Raw genomic sequence first — 18,778 nt, 5'->3', positions numbered from 1 at the left:
TGTTGGAAGACCATTTCCGGTGACTACCTCTTGAAGCTCATCAAGAGAATGCCAAGAGTGTGCAAAGCAGTCATCAAAGCAAAAGGTTGCCAATTTGAAGAACCTAGAATATAAGACATATTTTCAGTTGTTTCACACTTTTTTGTTAAGTATATAATTCCACATGTGGTAATTCATAGTTTTGATGCCTTCAGTGTGAATGTACAATTTTCATAGTCATGAAAATACAGAAAAATCTTTAAATGAGAAGGTGTGTCCAAACTTTTGGTCTGTACTGTACATACACGCATAAACACATTTGAAGCACAAAAATACATATAAACAGACATCACACAATGATATCTGCCTGCACACACACACACACTGACTCAATCACTCACACACACACACACTCGCCCACACTCACACACACTCTCTCACACGCACACACACTCTCTCTCTCTCTCTCACACTCACAGACACACACACACTTACCATTCCCTGGCTCGACTCCAGTCCTCCAGCTCCTTTCCGGTGCAGCAGTGCAGCGCGCACTGCGTTACGTCACATTAGCAGACATGGCCGCGTACAGGGCCGTGTCTCCTAGCAGTGACGCGGCCGGGCCAGCACACAGGGAAGTTAATAGGTGCAGTGCTGGCCCGGCCGAAGAAGAAGTAGCACATTATAATGAGGGCAATCTGGCCATGGACCCCCCCCCGGAGCCCAGGGGCCCCGGGCGGTAGCCCAGATTGCCCTCATTATAATCTGCCTATGGACCTTACACATAGCGCCTGCATTTGAATTTCAGATTATTCTTGTTACTTGTATACATCAGCTGTTATATACTCATATGCCTTTTACAATAGATAATTGCACTTTGTGCTAAGTGGTACTTATTTTTCTACTGTGGAGGCACTTTTGCTTATGGGAAGTAAAGGGTAGTTTTGGCTACTTATCATGGTGAGCTGGTTTGAGTGTTGTGTGTAGCACAATGGTGCTTTTTTAGAGGGAATCTATTACCAGGTGTTTCCTACCCTTTTTGATGTAGGGGTAAAGACTCCAGTTCTAGTGATGTATGCTTTACTGGGCTGTTTCCTGTAATTTGACATTTCTATTTTACCAACTGCAGATCTACCAGTTCTCTGAACACTGAGCTCTGTATAATTTTGCCCACACCACTGATTGCCAGTTTTCTGTGAAGTGTACACTCTGCATAGGCAGAAAGTTGCCAATCATTGGTGAACATGGGATTTTACAGAGCTCATGAATATAGAGGACTACATGGCAACAGGTTTACTAGTCCTCTGGTGATAATCTCCTACTGATGAAACAAGCTGCCCAGTAAGTGATACATCACTGGAATTGGAGTCTCTGTCTCTTATGTTCCTCTCAGATTAGGTGGAAAAAAGTTGGTGACAGATTCCCTTTAAGTGTTTTTTAACCATTTATGCTGTTACTTTGTGTTTGTATTTGAACCTTAGTGAAATTGTATTTTGCATAATACTTACTGCCATTATTCAAATAACTCTTGCTCTTTTTATTTATTGGCTTATCCTTCAGATAGATCATCAATATCAGATCAGATCCAACACCATGCACTCACACTGATTGGCTCAGCTCCTATTCATGTCATAGCCGCTACCCAGTGACCAGAGCTGTCCTATGCAGCTCTCTTTACATCTGCCGGCACCTGGAGCACAAAACATCGGATCTGTGGGCAGTGACTGGTGTCGGACTTCACCCAATCTGACTCCAGTGATCTATCTTAAGGATTGGTTATCAATATGGTAGGTTTGGAAACCAACTTTAAGTTTGGACCTAATTGGATGATACGTGAAACATGCAGTTGCTTGGTCTGGATAAATTTCTCCTTCATTATACCAATACTTGCTAGATTTATAGCTTGCATAAAACACTTTAGAACCGGAAAGTAGAATAAAATCTACAGAATATAATCTTTTTGAGATCTGAGCCACATTGATGTTTTCAAGACGTTCAGGCAAACGTCAAATTGTTATGACTCTTTTGTTCTCAAGCGAGTGATTTTTCTACCTTGAATAGTCCACCTTTTTTTCTATTCATGATGTTTATTTTATACCTCACGTTTCAGATCTTCTGGAGCGTTAAACGCTTCTTTTATTTCCTAATTGCAAAGCACGTTGTGCTTCTAATGGCAAAAAATGGCCTGCATACGGCAAATGAAAGTTAACATGTGTTGTCCTACACTTCACATGAACGCTAAATGGAATCCTCAAGATCTCTTGAACGAATGAAAAAAAAGTCCTACTGCTATCCAATCTCTCATAGGTGATGGTTGCCTCCTTTCTGTGCAAGTAGAGGCTTAGGCATGTGAATATGTGGTTTAGACCCAAGGGTGCCACTATGGTTAAAATAGCTGCAAGTATGTGCGATTGAGCAATGTGATCTGGGACGGGAGGCTTTTAGTAGTGCTTTCATTGTTTTCTTTAAAAGTGTTGACATCATCGAGGAAATGCATTTACTAAAAAGCTATTATGTTATGATTATGCTGACTGTATAGAATTACAGTAGCATGTATCCCCTGAGTGCATAAACTGCAACAGCAGGGGGGTGAGACTTGAAAGAGAGGGCCTGGTGGATGTATGCCAGGTATCTGGTAGCAGCGCCACTATTTTATTACAGAGAAAAATAAGAAAAAGCCTCACCATGTGCAAAAAATCAAAGGTAGCTCTTTAGTTGTTCCACCAGGATCACAAATCGTCAGCCAACGGAAACTCCAAAAGGTAAAAGAGAGACACCAGGATCCACAAGATTTACAGTACAGACCAAAAGTTTGGACACACCTTCTCATTTAGAGATTTTTCTGTATTTTCATAACTTTGAAAATTGTACATTCACACTGAAAGCATTACAACTATGAATTAACACATGTGGAATTATATACTTAACAAAAAAGTGTGAAACAACTGAAAATATGTCTTATATTCTAGGTTCTTCAAAGTAGCCACCTTTTGCTTTGATGACTGCTTTGCACACTCTTGGCATTCTCTTGATGAGCTTCAAGAGGTAGTCACTGGAAATGGTTTTCACTTCACAGGTGTGCCCTGTCAGGTTTAATAAGTGGGATTTCTTGCCTTATAAATGACATTGGGGCCATCAGTTGTGTTGTGCAGAAGTCAGATGGATACACAGCTGATAGTCCTACTGAATAGACTGTTAGAATTTGTATTATGGCAAGAAAAAAGCAGCTAAATAAAGAAAAACGACTGGCCATCATTACTTTAAGAAATGAAGGTCAGTCAGTCCGAAAAATTGGGCAAACTTTGAAAGTGTCCCCAAGTGCAGTTGCAAAAACCATCAAGCGCTACAAAGAAACTGGCTCACATGAGGACCGCCCCAGGAAAGGAAGACCAAGAGTCACCTCTGCTTCTGACGATAAGTTTATCCGAGTCACCACCCTCAGAAATCGCAGGTTAACAGCAGCTCAGATTAGAGACCAGGTCAATGCCACAGAGTTCTAGCAGCACACACATCTCTACAACAACTGTTAAGAGGAGACTTTGTGCAGCAGGCCTTCATGGTAAAATAGCTGCTAGGAAACCACTGCTAAGGACAGGCAACAAGCAGAAGAGACTTGTTTGGGCTAAAGAACACAAGGAATGGACATTAGACCAGTGGAAATCTATGCTTTGGTTTGATGAGTCCAAATTTGAGATCTTTATTTCCAACCACCATGTCTTTGTGCGACGCAGAAAAGGTGAATGGATGGACTCTACATACATGGTTCCCACCGTGAAGCATGGAGGAGGAGGTGTGATGGTGTGGGGGTGCTTTGCTGGTGACACTGTTGGGGATTTATTCAAAATTGAAGGCATAATGAACCAGCATGGCTACCACAGCATCTTGCAGCGGCATGCTATTCCATCCGGTTTGCGTTTAGTTGGACCATCATTTATTTTTCAACAGGACAATGACCCCAAACACACCTCCAGGCTGTGTAAGGGCTATTTGACCAAGAGGGAGTGTGATGGGGTGCTACGACAGATGACCTGGCCTCCACAGTCACCAGATCTGAACCCAATCGAGATGGTTTGGGGTGGGCTGGACCACAGAGTGAAGGCAAAAGGGTCAACAAGTGCTAAGCATCTCTGGGAACTCCTTCAATATTTTTGGAAGACCATTTCTGGTGACTAGCTCTTGAAGCTCATCAAGAGAATGCCAAGAGTGTTCAAAGCAGTCATCAAAGCAAAAGATGGCTACTTTGAAGAACTTAGAATATAAGACATATTTTCAGTTGTTTCACACTTTTTTGTTAAGTATATAATTCCACGTGTTAATTCATAGTTTTAATGCCTTCAGTGTGAATGTACAATTTTCAAAGTCATAAAAATACAGAAAAATCTTTAAATGAGAAGGTGTGTCCAAACTTTTGGTCTGTACTGTAAGTGAATTAAAATTTCATAAGCTTTATTCCATCAGGTTGAAAGCATGAGTATTGATATCCAGACATTTTAAAAACAAGTAGTCATCTCTCTGACACGTTTCTGACCGCAGACTTTAGTTGCAGACTCACTTTACGACTAAGGGCTGCAGCCTGAAACGCGTCAGAGAGATGACTACTCGTTTTTAAAATGTCTGGATATCGATACTCATGCTTTCAACCTGATGGAATAAAGCTTATGAAATTTTAAGTCGCTTACACCTTGTGGATCCCTGGTGTCTCTCTTTTTCCTTTTGAATTATTTTATTACCATTTCTTAAAAGTGTATCACTGCAAAAAAAACTCAAAAGGGTCTTAGAGAGCAGGATAATACACCAAGATGTGAAATACAGAGATCTGTGCCTTCATTATTCTTATTTTGACAGGTCAATAAAAAGGAGTTGTACTTCAGCTTTTGCCTTTGCATAATGCTATATTTTAAGTGCAGCCAAAACATAATGCATGATGAACGTGCCATCATTTTCACCATGCTGGGTCCCTGTTGTAGACAGCAGGGGTTGTCTGTCACTTAAAATACATTAGCATATCTGCACATTAAATACTGCTCCGTGGATTGCCGAAAAGGTGCACGCTGTGACGCTGAAATAAAAATCTTTTCATTTCTTAAGATTCAAGTACATAATAAAATTGCAAGATGAACTGGAAATATACAATGCATGCACCCTGCTCAGACTTAAGAGAAGAAATAATTATAAAAAAAAACAACAGAAAATACCCATCTGCTTGCTGCCGAACGGGGTGATGCTTACAGTTTAGTTTTTTCTAATTCATTTGCTCTTTTCCCCAGGGTCTTCTTTCAAATCCAGCTGCACGAAAGGAGAAAAGAGTCTAGAATTTGTTCCAATTAATCTCCATTTACAAAGAATGCGTGTTCACAGCCAAAAGTTAAAAGGTAATGTTGTTGATCTGAAAAAAAAGAAATTCCCAAAGATTAGCTATAGCAATGTAAAAGTGAGAAGTTCAAGAAAATGACTAATTACAATTATTGCCCAGTCAGTGAGATTATGTGACTGAGGCAAGCAGAGGCGGGCGTAGAAGAAAGATGACTGCCACAGCAAATATCGTAATAGACCCACCATTATGGTGCTGGCTGATCCTAGTATCCCGCCCAATTTCCCGCTTTCTGTAACTCCATAACAAAGGAGATGGGATCTCCAACAGCCCCATAGTTGCTGCATCGTCTACCTCTATGGTATGACATGAAGACATGTTGTCAGGAAACTCACTTCTTTTTTTTTTTTTTAGAATATGGAATTTGGTATCAATATTTTTGTAAATATCAACTACATGATTGAAAGTTCACAGGGAAAGGATGGAGTAAATGAATTCAATTAGACTAAAAAAAAAAAAAAAAACATAATAATTCAGCATCCAGAGTAAGATAAATTCTGCACACATTGAAGTCAAGGGGTTGGTCATTTTTTTGGAAAGCTTGTTATATCTTTAGAAAAGAAAAAATGACTATGCAGAAGAAAAGTGTGTTCATTCAGCAACTGCTATATCGAAAAAAAACCTTCACATTTATTAGGATCAGCATTAAAAACTGGGAAAAAATAAAAATCATGGAAGTAGGCGTCCAGACATCACTATTAAAGGGAACCTGTCTTGTCAGTTACAGCTTGTAAACAGCCCCCAGGTTGTTGTTAATGATGCAATATGCATCACTAACACGCTTTCTGCATTAAAATCGGTGCTGTAGTCTTTTGTAAAAATCACTTTATGTACTTATATTTTACTTGCTCGTTTAGTTATAGGGTTGTTCCTTTCCTTATTCAGTCCGGCTTGTCCCACCCACTCAATTGGAATTGCCCCCGGTGTGCGCCGACATCACATGAATAGGCTTGTTGTGGTCACGCTGATGCTGTGACCCATGCTTGCGCAATACGTACTGAACAGCTGCGCGTTGTCGCGATGATCGGCTCCCTCATGTGCGCAGTGATGATCGGCCCCAGCGTGTGCATGGGAGCCACTCGTCACTGCGCACGTGCGGGATCCGATCATCGCGACAATGCGCAGCCGTTCAATACGTATTGCGCAAGCATGGGTCACAGCATCAGCGTGACCACAACAAGCCTATTCATGTGATGTCGACGCACACCGGGGGCAATTCCAATTGAGTGGGTGGGACAAGCCGGACTGAATAAGGAAAGGAACAACCCTATAACTAAACGAGCAAGTAAAATATAAGTACATAAAGTGATTTTTACAAAAGACTACAGCACCGATTTTAATGCAGAAAGCGTGTTAGTGATGCACATTGCATCACTAACAACAACCTGGAGTTTACACGCTCCAACTGACATGACAGGTTCCCTTTAAGAGCGTTTTTGCTTGAAACGTGTAGACCAGACGTCTGGACGCCTACTGCCATGATTTTATTTATTCACAATTTTTAATGTTTGTCCTAATAAATATGACATTTTAGATTTTTTTGTTTTGATTATGTGGCTGCTGGATGAACACTCTTTTCTCCTGCATATGCAACCCAGGAACTGGCCTGGAGCTGTCCGTGCACCGCACCCTATCTGGCACTCCTCCTTCACTGGTGAGCTGACGATTTTTCCTTTTCCCCCTTCCTCAAATTATTTTGTTAAATGATTATTCTAATGAAGCCACACACCAGAAATATTTTGCTTTTGTAGAGTAACAGGTATATTGAAATATTGAATTTCCCGCTCCATTTCTACTTGATTCACAATTGTCCATATTAGTTAATAATAAAGACTTCTGCTGCCTTGAACATCCCAGTCTTCCCCGAAAATTTATGTTTACTCTACATGAAATGTTGAAACAGCACTGAAGGGGTCTAAAGAAAAAAAAATATGGAATTTTATTCACCCGTCAGGTGCAAAGTTTTAGCTTTCCATCTGAAGCCTTTGTCACCTTTTTGCTGTTTTGTATGCTCAGAGGACTTTCTGGACTTTCTAGGAGGAATTAAACCATTGACTTTGCTGCTATTATTTTTTACTACATAAAATGTTCAAACTGTTCGTACATACTTTAATTCACCTACTGTGGTATTACATAATATTTTAAACATTATTTGTATATCCTGAATATCTTTTCATTACCTAAGCCAGCACCCTTCTGTTTCACAGCGGCTGCAGAGACAGTAAAAGGACAACTCCTTTTACTGTCTGTGCATCAGCTGTGAAAGAGAAGTTAATAGTGATGAGCGAGCATGCTCGTTACTCGAGATTTACGAGTATGCCCCGGTGCTCGCCGAGTATCTTCAGAGTGCTCGGATGTTATGTTTGAGTCACTCTGTGCGCATGATTTGCGACTGTTTGACAGCTTTAATACATTTGAGGAATGCCTGTTCCTTAGGCATTCCTCACATGTATTAAAGCTGTCAACCAGACGCAAATCATGCACACAGATTGACTAAAACATAACACCCGAGCGCTCTGAAGTTACTCGGAGAGCATCTGGGCATGCTCGCCGAAAGGGTTAACAGAACATACTCGCTCATCACTAGAAGTTAACTAGTGAACTGAGAGAGACAGCCAGCCCTGTCAGAAAAAGTTGCTAGTCATGTGCCAACACAGAGCGAGAGAGAAAGATCATGGGGATCTGAGGAATAGCTGTTTCCCATAGAATGATCCAAGCAAATTTTATTAGCAAGGTAATTTATAAGTAAAATGGAGAAGCTTTTTGACTTAAGATTTTAATAAAAAAAAGCTGCATCTAACAATGGTCTAAAGATAAATATTATGTGTATGGCCAGCTTAAAGCTATTTTTGGCAGTACACATTAGATACTCATCATGTTTGAACATTAGCTGCAGCTATCTCTCCCCACCTCTACAGATGTGCGTGTTCAGCTAAGCCTACATGTGTGAACACTGGAAAGATTGATGTATGCAGCTGCCATGTCTGGATCAGTCTTGTCTCACATTTAAAAAAAATAAAAGGATCATGCGTCTTGAAATCCATTTGCATGAACCATTTCTCATCCTACATCTATCATGGAGAATCAGGCTGCTCAATACTCATAAGAGGGTTGGTCACTAGTGTTGAGCATTCCGATACTGAAATATCGGGTATCGGCTGATATTCACGGTATCGGAATTCCGATACTTAATTCCGATACTTTTAGAATATCGAATACCGGAATCGGAAGTTCCCATAATGCCTGCGCTCTGCAGTGTCTCTGAAGGATGACAAGCTGGATGGCAGCGCTCAGCTGCGATCCAGCCGGTCATCAGAATGCCATCCCAGCGTGAGAGAATTCTCCTGATTGTTTAAAAGCCGGCGGGCGGTAAAAAGCCGCCGGCTTTTAAACAATCACACAGCCCCATACTGCTTCCCCGCAGCCTCCCACCCCGATCCTCCACTCCCCCCATCCTGATCGTAAGTTAGGACCGGGCGGGGAGCGCAGCACCAAGGAGCGAAGGACCCGGGCGGGGAAGCCGGCAGTGAAAAGACTTCACCGCCGGCTTTCCCGTTCTGTGCTGCGCTTTCCCGCCGGTTATTTCAAATGAACAGCTGAGGTATCCGCTGATGCCGATCAGCTGTTCATTTGAAGTAGCCGCGGTGCCCTCAGAGGGTTCATGTGAGTTCATGCTTGACTGCATTGCATGAACTCACATGAACTTTCCCACGGCCGCACAGGTCAGCCTCACCTCCCAGACCATCAGACCCGTCATGATTAGTGTGTGCGCGGTGTCTGTGCGATGTCTGCGAGTGTGTGCGGGGTGTCTGTGTGATGTCTGCGGGTGTGCGCGGTGTCTGTGCGATGTCTGCGGGTGTGCGCGGTGTCTGTGCGATGTCTGCGGGTGTGTGCGTGCAGGCAGACATAGGCCGATGTGACACTACTACTCCCATCGGCCTATGTCTGTCCCCCGTCCACTCGTGCCAGCAGGATCAGCTTGATGGGAGCAGTAGTTCCCATCAGCCTGATCCTGCTATTTAAACTGCCCCATATGTTATTTTGCCCCTATACACATTTTTTATTCTTTTAGGCCCCCATATATATTTGTTTTTGGTCCCCAATAAATTTTAAATACATGTCATTGGTGGCCAGTGGTTACCTAAAATAAATGAGTTTATACATTACCTGTCCCCGCCGATCGCCACCTAAAATAAAGTAAAAAATAAAAAACTACACCTATACTCACCTAGACACCTAATTCCCCGAAGCCATCGATCTCCTGTAATAAAATATAAAATAATAAACCACAACCTTATCCTTACCCCTCCGTAGTAGTCCACGAGTTTCCCACGAAGATCTCCAGTTTAGAGTAGCCACATAGAATGTGACCACTCTGAACCGCTGCCGCCGCTAGAATGACGGGGCCGTAAAGCAGCCCCGTCATTGCATAGGCGGGTTCGCCGGAGTTCAGGCAGCGCTGCTCCTCAGTGTCAGGCTGTGACGGCATCCAGATGAGCCAAGTCTCACGCTCACCGCATGCGCAGGAGAATTCTCCCACGCTGTCAGTGACGTGCATGAGGTGAGCTAAGTTCATTGTCGGCTCATCTGGATACAGTCACAGCCTGACACTGAGGAGCACAAGCATGCCTGCGCTTCTCAGTGTCTACGGGATGACAGGCTGGATGGCAGCTTTCTGCTGCTGTCCAGCCTGTCATCTCGATGTAGCAGAGCTGAAGGCTGTCCTGGGAACCATGGAAAGGTAAGGATGATGTTGCTTTATTATTTTTCTTTTATTGCAGGAGATCGTTGGCTTCAGCTGGAATGGGCGTGATGGTAAGTATGGTTTAATTTAGAACAATAAAGAATTGTGTGTTTATTTCAATTAAAGGACTTTATTCTGGGTGTTTGTGTTTTTTTTTTAACTTTGACTATGGGGTTAGTAATGGGGGTGTCTTATAGACGCCTCTCCATTACTAACCTGGGCTTGATGTCAGCTGCCATTATAAGCTGACATCAACCCCAGCCCTATTACCCCACTGCCACCGCTACAGGGCAGTGGGAAGAGCGAGGCTAAGTGCCAGAATTGGCGCATCCTATGGATGCGCCATTTCTGGGGCGGCTCACGGCTGGTGTTTCTAGCCTGGGAGGGGGCCAATATTCATGGCACCCTTCCTGGGCTATTAATATCAGCCCCCAGCTGCCTGCCTAGCCTTTGCTAGCTATTAAAATAGGGGGGACCCCACGTCATTTTTTTGGGGGGGTCCCCCATTTTAATAGCTAGTAAAGGCTAGGTATTCAGCTGGGGGCTGATATTAGTAGCCTGGGGAGCTCCGTTGGTATTACCCCCTTCCCAGGCTTCAAACATCTGCCCCAGCCGTCTGCTTAACCTCCGCTAGAGACTAAAATTAAGGGGAACCCCACGCCAATTTTTTTTTTTAATAAATCCTTTATTTTAACACTAAATGACAAGTACAGTAATCAACACTATCACTGTACTTCTTATATATGTGACTGACATGTTTCTATCAATCTAATCTATGTGTGATGCTCTATTCTTTCTGTTATAAATTGTCGGGTACCGATGCTGAATTGCCGGCCGGCTTTTTTAAAGAGACTGTGCATGAAAACACTGTTATTTTTTGTAAATAAATCCTTTACACTAAATGACAAGTACAGTAAGCAACACTGTCACTGTACTTCATATATATGTGACTGACATGTTTCTATCTATCTAATCTATGTGTGAAGCTCTATTCTTTCTGTTATAAATTGTCGGGTACCGGTGTATGCCGCTGCTGAATTGCCGGCTTTTCATGTTTCACTGTGAGCACTGTTCCCATCGATTTGGGCAACCACCTCCTGCAATACATTCTACATTATTGTTAGTTGTTTTCCTTCATGTAGAATTAACCTACAAGGAAAGAAAGGGTTTATTTTCATTCCGATATTTGTGTCCCATTGACTTCTATTGGTTTCCGGTATCGGAATCGGCGATATCCGATACTTTTTGGGTATCGGCCCAATCCAATCCGATCCGATATTTCCTGATATCGGAAGGTATCGCTCAACACTATTGGCCACTCTACCATTAATAGGATAGCCCCGATTCATCAATGTGGTTACTCTTGAAAACTGGCATAAAACACTGAAAAGTTGCAACATTTTTGTACAACGCTGAGTTGCACCAGAATTTTGCGACTTTTGCCATTTACACAGATAATTTGAAAAAGCGGGCACCACTAAAATAATGAGGAGTGCCCAATGCATAGTAAATACATAAATGATTAAGAGAAAAGAAAAAAGAAAACTATGCTAGAAAAAGACACATCCCAAGGAAGTAAAATAATGTCAACAATTTTTATTTAGCGATCATATAAGAAGAATACTTAAATATACAAAAAACACCAATAACAATATGTTAAAACCAACTAAAAACTTACATAAATCAGTTTGTCCAGGTAGGATGATCGTCTATGCTCAAAGTAATGAGTCAATGGACCCCCTCACAAGGAATAGGAGCACATATGTATCAAAAAAATTACATAGCCACCCCATGAGGAAGTGAAGACTTGGCAGTACACGTGGGAATTGTTCTGTGCCTCACAGGGACTTTTTTAAACTACTTCATTCATTGCCGAATCAAACCGATTGGTATTTATTTACCATGAGTTTTCTTTCATATTTACCTTGATGCTATGTTATTTTTTTGATATATATAGGATCGATAAACATGTTAATGATATGCAAATGCTAAAAAAATGAAAACAACATTTTTAATACATCTAGAGTTATTCAGTATCAAGTATGAGCACCACATTCAGAAATACAAGCACTTACAACCTTGGGATGCTATTAATGAAGTTATTAATGTTTATCCAAGGAATATTTTGCCACAATGAAAGCACTTGGGCATACAAATCATCAAGATCCATTGTTATCAGTTACATTTGCAATGGCCAACCAACGATAATCCAGATGTGCTAGATAGGGGACAAGTCTGGAGATGCTGCAGACCATGGTTGCACCATTAGGCTATTCAGGCAGCTCGCATTAGCATGAGCAACTTGTGGCCTAGTGTTGTTGTGTTGAAAAACGACTCCTGGCACACTTCCATGTTCCCTTTTGAAAGCCTCTTCTTGGCGTTGACCATGTGGTCTCCAGACCAATCTTCAGCTATCATTGCATCCAAAACAAAAGCAGGACTCATCACTGAAGAGGATACATCTCCCTTTCAGCCTCCATTGCTGTCTTGCTCTGTACCATGATAGCCTTTGAGAGCTGTGGCATGTGGTCATTGGAACAGCTGTAGCTGGATGTCTGGCTCATAGCTCAATGTCATGCAAATGCCTTCTGATGGTTTGTGTAGGCACTGTTTGACACTTTAGGCTTGGAATGTTCAACTACACTTGTAGTACAGAATGGATCAATCATGGAACCAGTGATAGGGGAAGCCAGCATCAACAAATAAAAATCACTTTATTTTCTTCTTTCTTAAAATAATGCACGAGCCATATAAAAACACAGGATAAAGTAATTACTAAATTACGCATTTCAGGCTCTTATGACTAAGCACTGAAAGAGCCTGAAATGCGTAATTTAATGAATGCTTTCTCCCATGTCCTTTTATGGTTTATATATTATTTTATAAAGAGAAGAAAATAACGTTTTTTTTAGTCATTGATGCTGGTTTCCCCTATCTTTTAATTACACTATTAACTGAACTTTGCCATGCATATTCCTATTGCAGAGGGTGAGCTGACAACATTACTCTCCTTCACAATCATGGAACCAGTGTTATCGCTTTTATTTCAAAGTGTCCCAGGAGCCATTTTTCAACACATCAACGCTAAGCCACAAGTTGCTTTTGCTACTCTGAGCTGTTTGTCTTCCATCACGCGCATCTGGGACTTAATTGGCTGGCAGTTGCAAAGGGAGCTGCCAGCAGTGGATCTTGATGGGTTTGCATGACCAAGTGCATGCAGCATGGCAGACAATTCCTCAGAAAACGATTAATAACCTTATTGATTGCATGCCAAGATGTGTAAGTGTATGTGTACTTTGTGTGTCATACTGAAAAAATCAAGATGTATTGAAAATTTTGCCTTCATTTTTCAGCATTTGAATATCGATTATGTGATGTCCATGACTTTGCGTATGTTTATATATTCTCTCTCCAATTAAAAAGGATAAGTTCACTGAAGAAGAAAGTAGTACATCACCAAAGCTGTGGAAGTAGATGTATTATTTCTATTCGCAGACAAATGTCTCAAGAAACTAATAAAGAAGAAGAAGCATAGCTCCTCAGTCCTGTATGCTTGAGAGTGGTCAGCAGGGAGGAGTGACTTACACATCCTTAGACAAATGATGCTGCCCTAGATAGTAATTGAGGAAACCTCCAGTTTATTGCAGTCTATTCTCACGTAGCCTTGGAACCATGCTTCACTTTTATATGCCCATTTCTACAAAGTTCTGTAAAGAGTCTGCTGAGTAAATCAACGTTTCCTTAGCCCATTACAGGCCAATATGCAGAAAGGACATCTCTTTCCTGTAATTTCCTGTATTTTTATAGAGTTTAATCAAGGCTTGTGTATCAAGAAATGAATATGACACAAAGAATAAAATGGCAAAAATGTAAATCTGTAATGAGGAAATCTTCAGTAAAGGAAACGAGCCGTGTTGCCTCGTCTCCTGCTGACAGGAAAAATAACCTCCAGTTTGCTTGGTGTCGCTCTGATTGTTCGGAATTCTTCTCTTCATCTTCGTGCATTATGCAAATGACATGTAACAGTAACAGGAGCTGTGAGTGTCATAAAGATATGATCACTCTCCGCAGCACTCAGAGCATATCAACGGGAGAAGAAAGCACCTGTCAAGCTGGAGATGGTACATTTGCAGTGTTTTATAATACATGACAAAAGTTGTTGATGGTTACATTACTCTTTAGACTCTGCATCGTAAAATGTTTTGACATAGTTATATAGAATGGCTCCATATCATGAAGTGGTTATATGTGCTAAACTAATGATTCTGTACCCTAGGTTCTTTCTGGTGAATACAATATTCTGTGAATAATCATCTCTTGTCACAAATGCATGATTAACTCAAATAAAAGTCACAAATAAATCTACATCTATCTAAGTGAGGCTTCAGCGACATTAGGGAACATTTTTCAAAACTAATGTTAAAGAATAGTGGAGCAATTGACCAGAGCAGTCAATCAAGTGTTAACATTCATTCCAAAAAATGGCAAATATCCTCAGGTTTTTTGCTTCAGTTTTGTTTTTCTATTATGTTTATTATAATTTATAAATTCTCTTGTGTTAACCAATTTATAAAGGATCATTACTAAGTAGAGATGAGCGGGTCTGGCAAAAGTCAAATTCACTTGTTCGCACGGATTTTACTTGGAAGTTCAATTTGCAGCAAAGTTATTCTCTGCTAGTTGAATGTCTCTTACTATTCCCTGGGGTCCCTCCATACCCCAGAGGATAATAAATGTAAGATGTAAAAAAAAAAACAATAGTTTTTCCTACCTTATCGCCCTCTCCAATCCTCACTGTCCTCTGTCCGGTCACCGTTGTATCTTCTTATCACCATCGCAAGCAATGAAGTCCAAGACCTCTTCACTCTAGGCCGGAACTTTTGGCTTTGATGAGTCCTGGGAAATTTCTGCACATGCGCACATGAGGTCACGACAGACGACAGTAAGAACATGCAGCGAGGACGGACGGATGATGGTGAGGAGTGGAGGGACCGTAGAGGTGAGTAGAAAGGTGCAGTTAAAGGGGTATTCCCATCTCCAAGATCCTATCCTAATATGTAGTACGTGTAAGAATAATAATATTGGCAAATACCTCCAGTTAGAAATGTTGTATAGTTCTTCTGATTTGCTATGTTGCTTACCCCATGTGCAGGGCATTTAAATAGCTTGGGTATCCATGGTTACGACCACTCATATAGTGACAGTTAATTAGTTGTTAGTGGTCATAATCATGGATACCTAAGCTACTGCAATGCCCTGCACATGGGGTAAGTGCTATATCTAATTGGAAGTATTTGCTGATATTATTATTATTACACCTACTACATATTGGGATAGGATCTTGGAGATGATAACACCCTTTAAGTATTTTTTTTATTTTTAACCTTGTGATGGACCTTTATGACCCTCTGTATTGCTGAATCTCTGTGGAAGCAAATTACAATAAATCTATATTTTGGAGAATGCAGATTTTTGTACATTTTAAGTAGAATTCAATTTTACTCAAATTCTCTCATCTCTATTAGTAAGTTCATTATTAACCATTAGTGTTTTTTTTCTCTTGAATTGCTGCAATAGCCAGATATTAAGATGAATGTGATTTTTTTTATAATATAAAATAATCATTTAGAATGTTAGCATGCAGGTATAATATGAATGTGTGAAACCTTCTTCAAAGTTCATTGTGCAAAAAACTCATTGTATATAGATTTACAGGGAACCTGTCATTGAAAATGCAGACCATTCTGCAGGGAGTTTGTTGCAGAGTACATACAGTGGTGGCCAAAAGTATTGGCACCCCTGCAATTCTGTCAGATAATACTCAGTTTCTTCCTGAAAATGTTTGTAATCACAAATTCTTTGGTATTATTATCTTCATTTAATTTGTCTTCAATTAAAAAACACAAAAAGAATGGTCCTAAAGCCAAATTGGATACAATTCCACACCAAACCTAAAAAAGGGGGTGGACAAAAGTATTGGCACTGTTTGAAAAATCATGTGATGCTTCTCTAATTCGTGTAATTAACAGCACCTGTAACTTACCTGTGGCACCTAACAGGTCTTGGCAATAACTAAATCACACTTGCAGCCAGTTGACATGGATTAAAGTTGACTCAACCTCTGTCCTGTGTCCTTGTGTGTACCACATTGAGCATGGAGAAAAGAAAGAAGACCAAAGAACTGTCTGAGGACTTGAGAAACCAAATTGTGAGGAAGCATGAGCAATCTCAAGGCTACAAGTCCATCTCCAAAGACCTGAATGTTCCTGTGTCTTCCGTGCGCAGTGTCATCAAGAAGTTTAAAGCCCATGGCACTGTGGCTAACCTCCCTAGATGTGGACGGAAAAGAAAAATTGACGAGAGATTTCAATGCAAGATTGTGCGGATGGTGGATAAAGAACCTCGACTAACATCCAAACAAGTTCAAGCTGCCCTGCAGTCCGAGGGTACAACAGTGTCAACCCGTACTATCCGTCGGCGTCTGAATGAAAAGGGACTGTATGGTAGGATACCCAGGAAGACCCCACTTCTTACCCCGAGACATAAAAAAGCCAGGCTGGAGTTTGCCAAAACTTACCTGAGAAAGCCTAAAACATTTTGGAAGAATGTTCTCTGGTCAGATGAGACAAAAGTAGAGCTTTTTGGGAAAAAGCATCAACATAGAGTGTACAGAAAAAAAAAGGGGCATTCAAAGAAAAGAACACGGTCCCTACAGTCAAACATGGCGGAGGTTCCCTGATGTTTTGGGGTTACTTTGCTGCCTCTGGCACTGGACTGCTTGACCGTTTGCATGGCATTATGAAGTCTGAAGACTACCAACAAATTTTGCAGCATAATGTAGGGCCCAGTGTGAGAAAGCTAGGTCTCCCTCAGAGGTCATGGGTCTTCCAGCAGGACAATGACCCAAAACACACTTCCAAAAGCACTATAAAATTGTTTGAGAGAAAGCACTGGAGACTTCTAAGGTGGCCAGCAATGAGTCCAGACCTGAATCCCATAGAACACCTGTGGAGAGATCTCAAAATGGCAGTTTGGAGAAGGCACCCTTCAAATATCAGGGACCTGGAGCAGTTTGCCAAAGAAGAATGGTCTACAATTCCAGCAGAGCATTGTGAGAAACTCATTGATGGTTACCAGAAGCGGTTGTTCGCAGTTATTTTGGCTAAAGGTTGTGCAACCAAGTATTAGGCTGAGGGTGCCAATACTTTTGTCTGGCCCATTTTTGGAGTTTTGTGTGAAATGATCAATGATTTGATTTTTGCTTCATTCTCTTTTGTGGTTTTTCCTTGCAAGATAATTAAATGAAGATAATAATACCAAAAAATTTGTGATTGCAATCATTTTCAGGAAGAAACTGAGTATTATCTTACAGAATTGCAGGGGTGCCAATACTTTTGGCCACCACTGTATGTCAAACTCTGGCCCGCAGGCCAAATTTGTATGGAGCAATTTTTGTGCACATTATACTGTATGGAGCACTATGTGGGCCATTATACTGTATAAACCACTTTTTGTGGCCATTATACCGCATGGAGCACTTTTTGTGGCCATTATACCGTATGGAGCACTTTTTATTGCCGTTATACTGTATGGAGCACTATGTGGGCCATTATACTGTATGGAGCAGTTTTGTGGCCATTATACTGTATGGAGCACTTTTTATTGCCATTATACTGTATGGAGCACTATGTAGGCCACTATACTGTATGGAGCGCTTTTTGTGGCCATTATACCACATGGAGCACTTTTTGTGGCCATTATACCGTATGGAGCACTTTTTATTGCCATTATACTGTATGGATCACTATGTGGGCCATTATACTCTATGGAGCACTTTTTGTGGCCATTATACTGTATGAAGCACTTTTTGTTGCCATTATACTGTATGGAGCACTATGTGAGCCATTATACTGTATGGAGCACTCACTTTTTGGGGCCATTATACTGTATGTGTTAGAACCCTCCTGTTTGTCTTTTCCATCTTGTGTTTTGCGGTCACGTGACCACCTGCCTTTATATTCCAGCTCTGCCCTTCTGGCTGTGCTGGACTTCAGTGTTGTTTGACTGTCTTTCTAGCCAGGTGCTTCGGTGCATATCTCTGTCAGTTTGCTTGGTCTTTCTGGGACCTCTAGTACCTTTTTGTATGTTTGTCTTTTTGTGTTCTGCAACAACTTCTCTGTTTAGGAGGTGTCCCATTTTTGTTCCAGTCCTTAGTTCTTTTAGGGACCCCTCCCCTTATGCTTTAGGTCTTCGTTCAGACTAGCCGAGGACTAAGGCGAGTCTGTTCGCTAGGAACAGGAAGACCGCTACATAGTAGGGATTCAGCTTAGTCTTACTGTAGGGACAGCTTTCCCCTATCTTTCCTTAGTACATGTTGCAGATCATAACAGTAAGTCAAGCCCCCAAAAAAAAACTAAAGGAAAGAAATTCGGGGATCAGTATGGCTTCCGTCCAAGTTTTGGCTCAACGCTTGCAGGGATTGTCTGTGGAGGTGGCCAAGTTCCAGCAACACGTGAGTAGCTGTTCTGGTTCTGTTCTGTTTTGTGGAACCCAAGGTAGGACTGCCTGATGTTTTTATGGTAAACCGCAAGATTTTTTTTCCTTTAAAAATGCTTGTTTGTTATATTTTCATTTGAGACCAAGGTCCTCTGGGAATGAATCACAGTGCATTGGTTTTATTATGT

General features: G+C 41.2%; 1 protein-coding gene across 16 annotated transcripts in view; it reads left to right on the top strand.

The window, feature by feature from the left end:
- Positions 1-18,778, top strand: part of INPP4B (inositol polyphosphate-4-phosphatase type II B) — a 911,138-nt gene that overhangs the window by 724,463 nt on the left and 167,897 nt on the right. For all 16 annotated transcript variants that reach the window (XM_073642182.1, XM_073642173.1, XM_073642215.1 and 13 more), the window contains one exon: positions 5,247-5,351. In XM_073642182.1, coding sequence (XP_073498283.1) covers positions 5,247-5,351 — 105 coding nt within the window. The remainder of the gene's footprint in view (positions 1-5,246; positions 5,352-18,778) is intronic.

The sequence above is a fragment of the Phyllobates terribilis genome, unplaced genomic scaffold (assembly GCF_046119375.1).
Source record: "Phyllobates terribilis strain yellow unplaced genomic scaffold, ASM4611937v1 Scaffold_1__5_contigs__length_1240528914, whole genome shotgun sequence".
NCBI lineage: Eukaryota > Metazoa > Chordata > Amphibia > Anura > Dendrobatidae > Phyllobates > Phyllobates terribilis.
This window is presented reverse-complemented; position numbering and strand designations above follow the sequence as displayed.